At 35.7% G+C, this 5,290-nt stretch overlaps 1 protein-coding gene across 1 annotated transcript; it reads left to right on the top strand.

Annotated features, from left to right (window-relative positions):
• The first annotated feature begins 3,879 nt into the window (after window positions 1-3,879).
• Window positions 3,880-4,590, top strand: LOC116164106. The gene is made up of 2 exons (XM_031478234.1): window positions 3,880-4,410; window positions 4,486-4,590. The coding sequence occupies exons 1-2, from the start codon at window positions 3,991-3,993 to the stop codon at window positions 4,588-4,590; spliced, it is 525 nt and encodes a 174-aa protein (XP_031334094.1). The 5' UTR covers window positions 3,880-3,990.
• The last annotated feature ends 700 nt before the right edge of the window (window positions 4,591-5,290 follow it).

Here is a 5,290-nt window from a genome sequence, read left to right as displayed (position 1 = left end):
AAAGAAAGAGAAACATGTTAACATTTACCTATATATTCAATATGCACAGTTAACGTTTATAATGACAAAAAAGCACACGAATTAACGCTTAAAGAACATAAGATCAATATCAAATAAAAATCAATTCTCCTCAATACTTTGCACGATAGTAAATATGGAATGTAAAAAACCTTTTTCCGCCAAACAGCTTACCAAAAATCACAAATTCTTTGCAGCCAAGTTATGAAAAAGGTCGTCTGAGGGACTGGAATATGGATTTACTCTACTTCACATACTTAACTTTAGCTGCGCAACTAAAGTACCTACATAAATTATCATCTTGCAAATCCCCGCAATCGATGCGAATTCTTAACACCAAGGTAGTGATCGACGGAATGATGGACACGAGAACGGACAGGCGTCCTTTTTTGATGGCACGCCGTTACATTATCACGAATTATATTGTAAAAAAAGTATTTTGCAGTCTGCGCATGCGCGCATTTGATTTTCACTAGGTATGTGCGACGTGTTTGCCGTTGGTAATCACATTTGTAGTTTTCGACTTTTACTACATGTGATATGTTTTTATTTACTAAAGCATCTATGGTTAAAGTTTCAACGATATATCTTTAAAAATAAGGAAGTTGGCACTGACTGCGCATGCGCACATCTAATAATAATAATAATAATTTAATCGTAAAATCGTAATAATGTTTACAATATCCGATATGTTTGCCTTTAACAGAAGCATATGTGATTAAAATTTCAAAACAATATCTCGATAAATAGTACAGTTGATATTGCGCAACCTGGGCATGCGCACATTAATCTGATGTTTACAATATGCAATACCTTTGCTTTTACTAAAAGCATATCTAGTTAAATTACAGTTAAAGTTTACATGAATTTTTCTTGTATTTGTATGTTCAACTCATTACCATGCCTTTAAGAGTAAACAGAATTAACTTCGGAATTAACCTTTTCTCATTTAAATAGTACCTAACAAAAAACTTTAAAGAATCGACATCTTCATCATATTGTCGAAATGTGGACTTATGAATTTGAATGTTAGAGTGAATATTAATTTTAAATAGTGAATACCTTAAGAATTGGGTTCATAATTTTCTATTTTTAGACTGCTTTCACATTGGCAATTTTAGCGGCGCGACTCAGAAGCGCGGTTAAGAATCGCCAATGTGAAAGCAGTCTTAAGGTTACGAATTGTGCTTTAAAAGATGGGGTAGTGATTGTTATCGTTTAAAAAAGTTTTTATTTTTGCACAGCTTTACGAAGAGCCCCGCTAGCAAGTTCTTAACCAAGGTGCTAATCAAATTATGATCAAGTTATTAGTCCGAGTATTAGTCAAATCACGTCACACGTGTTTGAAAACGTTCCTCCGTTTCATCTTTGAAGCTTCTTATCATCTATGACTATAACTCTCTTTACGTCGCGTCGTTACCTACATGTTTCTACATCTTAAGATTACCACCGATAAACAAGACATCTACTATCAATTCTTCCATCATATGAAGAATAATTTTGATTTACACATAAGTGCTGATTTGATCTTTATATTCATTTGATTCACTTTTATTAAGGATATGTCCTTTATAGTTTTGCATTATTGTCCGCCCGTCCGTCCGTGTGCGCTCTAACTCTTTTTAAAAGTGGCCGATTGTGTTGAAATTTGGTGTACGGGTATACTTTGCACATTAAGGACGGACGCTATTGATTTTCAGGAAGCCGATTCAACAGGAACAAACGTTATAGGACTTCGAGCGAATCGGGAACAGGAAAAACTGCGGACTAAATATAATAGAAATCAAAATATTTCATTCCCTAGGTCATGTATCGAGTTCGGACTTTCGCTACATTATTCCCTATTACTCTTAGATGTGTAATAATTCAATATAACTCTTCTCTGTGGTATAGAGATATCACATTTGATAACCGCATGTGTGTGATTCAAAGATGTTAAATTATTTTTCTGAGGCCACATGGATTTTCATCAAAATAAGTCAAAATCGTTATTTATGCACCAAGGTAGTTGAGAAAAAGAAAGACTAGAGGCATTATCTCAATGCTAAAGACATAAATTTGATGCATTTCTGGCGACCCACATGCATTTTGATCAAAACATGTCAAAAATCGTTATATACTCGTATGCATCAAGATCATTGGGAACAATATTAAGAGCATTATCTCAATGCCCATCAAGACATGAATTTGATGTATTTTGTAAGATTAAAATAAATTATCGTTAAAATTGAATGTAATACCAATGAATATCGAACTCGGGTATTGAATATCCGAGTTGGATATTCATTGGATCTTTCGATATTTCGTTGTATCGGTTTATTAGTTTACGAAGTGTACGCGTATTAAACAATTGTTAAGAACTTTATTTGATGTCCACGAAAACACGAGTCGGGAATCATTTAATATTTCTTTTACCTACTCGGCCTACTCCATTTTGTTTATAATTCAGCGTGAAAGATTCGAGCTAGCAGTTTCCTGCGTTTGATTTATCTATTTATTTTATTTAGGTAACTGTTTGAGAGAAGGCGCTTAGAACGTGCTGCGCCCATTATTATTTTGCTTTTAATGCCCTTGGAATTAATTTCATTTGTTTTCAATAACGGATTATTAACCCTATTATCTCAAAGACTCAAAATTACACACGTTTTCTCCTACGTGTTCTACAGTTTGCTTAACTACTTCTTTTATTAAGGGATACTTCAGTGACGCATTTGGATTCGTCCGATAATAATCGTAGTTTCCAGATCAGAGTGGTTTGCCATATACAGCTTATTTTTGTGAAGTGTGCATAATGCAATTCTAGGGCTGCGAATTGTAAATGGCCCGCAAATAGATTAACTACTCCTATAACTCACTAAATGTAGCGAAAGCTATAAAGTCTAAAATCATTTTTAGAAAATGCGTTTGGCAGTTTTCCCAGTGAAGTTTCTATATAAATAGAGGTTGTGGATATAATTTGTTAGTCTCTAAGCAAACTTCGTTGTCTCATATAGAAGCAATAAATTACGAGTGTTTTTAAGTTAGTACCGGTTTGAGGTATTACAAAAACCAGTAACGATTTTATTGTGACATGGAAACCCACACTTTAAAGAATTTTCCACATAATTTCCGATTAGGTATATCGAACAACAAGCTTTTCTATACCGTCATCATAGGAATTTTCCGGCTAGTTTGACAACCACTGCAATGCTATTGTTTTGACGGTGTCCTAAGTCATCATTGCGCTGACGAATACACCTTTCCTGTCCCAAAGCACGGTACACATGTTTTTTTGGATTGAAATTGTGTTCTTACACCGCATGTTTGGACGATGTTGATTGCCGTCATTTCATGGGCTGTTGTTTTGATGAGACAATTTGGCTTAAAAAATCCTCACAATTGCAGTGAGAAATAGAAGCCCGCACATCCAGAAAGAAACTGGGCGTAATTATGTAAAGATATAGAAGGGATCACGGTCTTCCTCTTTCCGGCGAACAACGAGCTGCAGATATTAGAAAATCTTGATAGCATAACAATAGAATTGAGGGATACCACTCTCGGTCGATGCATTGTAGCGGGAGACCTGAACCATTGAATAGAGGAGTTGGATATTCAATGCCTGAACGCTGCTTCCACCTTGTGGGAGTGTAGGCGAGGTCAAAAAATATAGTATATTAAAGAACAAGTTTCATAAGTAGCTGTTTTATCGCACGTGTCCAGTTTGGAAAATGAGCCGCGTAGCGGCGAGTTTTCCAAAGGACAAGTGCGATAAAACGGCTTATGAAACGAGTTATTTATACTACTTTTTCTATTTCGCGTGATTTCTATTGTAAAAAACTAAAAATAGTTCAACATTCTGTACTACTTCACATTAGTTGTAAATGTTAAGTTGGTAGCACTGGTTCGCTTTTTCAAATTGAAAATTTTGAAGTTTCAATTTTTGCGCAGATATAGCGAATTGCCATTTGGTACTGTAATTTTTGTGAAATAGAAATGGAAGAGCAGCACGAAATCATAACTTGCACGCCACCTGAATTGCGGGAAATAGCAAACAGTACCGTAGATAATTTGCTTCCGCAGAAATCGAAACTAAAATATGAAAAGGAATCCCTTAAATTTGACCAGTGGTGTAAAGAAAATAAAGCCCAACACATTTCGGAGAATGTTTTATTAGCATATTTTGAATTACAAACTCATTTGAAAAAGCCATCGTCATTATGGTCAATGTACTCGATGCTACGATCCTACCTAAATGTGCATAAAAATGTAGATATATCAAGATACGTCAAGTTACAAGCACTGCTAAAAAGATTTTCGCAAGGCTATGAGCCAAAAAAATCAAAAATTTTAGATTTAGAGCAAATTAATCGATTTATTCAGGAGGCTGACGACAAGCATTATTTAGATACAAAAGTAAGTAGAATTTTTTGTTCTAGTGGGTAGGTAGGTACTAGCTACAGGAGTATCTTGTTTGTATTCTCGTTGTAGGTTATTTTAATAATGGGCTACAGTGGGGCATGCAGACGCGAGGAGCTGACTAATATGGCACTGGGCGACATCCAATATAAAAATGATATTGTTGTCGGTGCCTAAAACAAAAACAAATGTAATGAGACAGTTTGTCATCACCGAGAAATTGTGGATTGATATTATAAAAAAATATAGCAGCATACGCCCAGTTAATACTTGCCATCAACGATTCTTTGTAACATACCGTAGTGGTCGCTGCATTACTACTTCGATCGGAATCAATACAATGGGCAAGACGCCACGAAAGATTGCAGAGTTTCTACAATTAGCCAATCCGGCACAATACACTGGGCACTGTTTCCGGCGTTCAAGTGTCTCACATTTAGCTAACAGCGGTAGTGACTTGGTCACCATTAAACGACATGGCGGGTGGAAGTCCTCCGCGGTTGCCGAAGGATATATTGAAACGTAGGTTCAACGAAAAGTGGAAGTTGCAGGAACTCTTGCCCAAGCAAGTAAATCATCCTCATCATTACATGGGATTCTTGCACAAGGATGTACATCAACACATGTAGAAAGTGCCGTTCCCAGTGCTATAGTTGAAGGAAATATAAATAGTGCCGAACACAACATCATAACCCACAATTTACCTGGTATCAAAGTCAATACACATGATGGAGCTGTTACCGTCAAAGTGTACAATAATTGTACATTTACTTACGCAGATAAGGACGAAATCTAAGTTTGTTGTATTTACTTTATTATGATTAAAGCTTTCGTTGTGCAATTTTAGTTAGAAAAGTTTGGTTATGTTATGTACACA

The sequence above is a fragment of the Photinus pyralis genome, unplaced genomic scaffold (assembly GCF_008802855.1).
Source record: "Photinus pyralis isolate 1611_PpyrPB1 unplaced genomic scaffold, Ppyr1.3 Ppyr1.4_LG2, whole genome shotgun sequence".
NCBI lineage: Eukaryota > Metazoa > Arthropoda > Insecta > Coleoptera > Lampyridae > Photinus > Photinus pyralis.
The sequence above is the reverse complement of the archived record's forward strand: the minus strand, read 5'-3'. Positions and strand labels throughout refer to the sequence as shown.

What these genes read in the sequence shown, in the direction of transcription:
- LOC116164106 (XM_031478234.1), top strand. Translation starts at nt 3,991, where the DNA reads ATGGAAGAGCAGCACGAAATCATAACTTGCACGCCACCTGAATTGCGG. An exon ending in AGCATTATTTAGATACAAAA is followed by an intron (nt 4,411 to 4,485) that starts GTAAGTAGAATT and finishes TTCTCGTTGTAG; the next exon opens with GTTATTTTAATAATGGGCTA.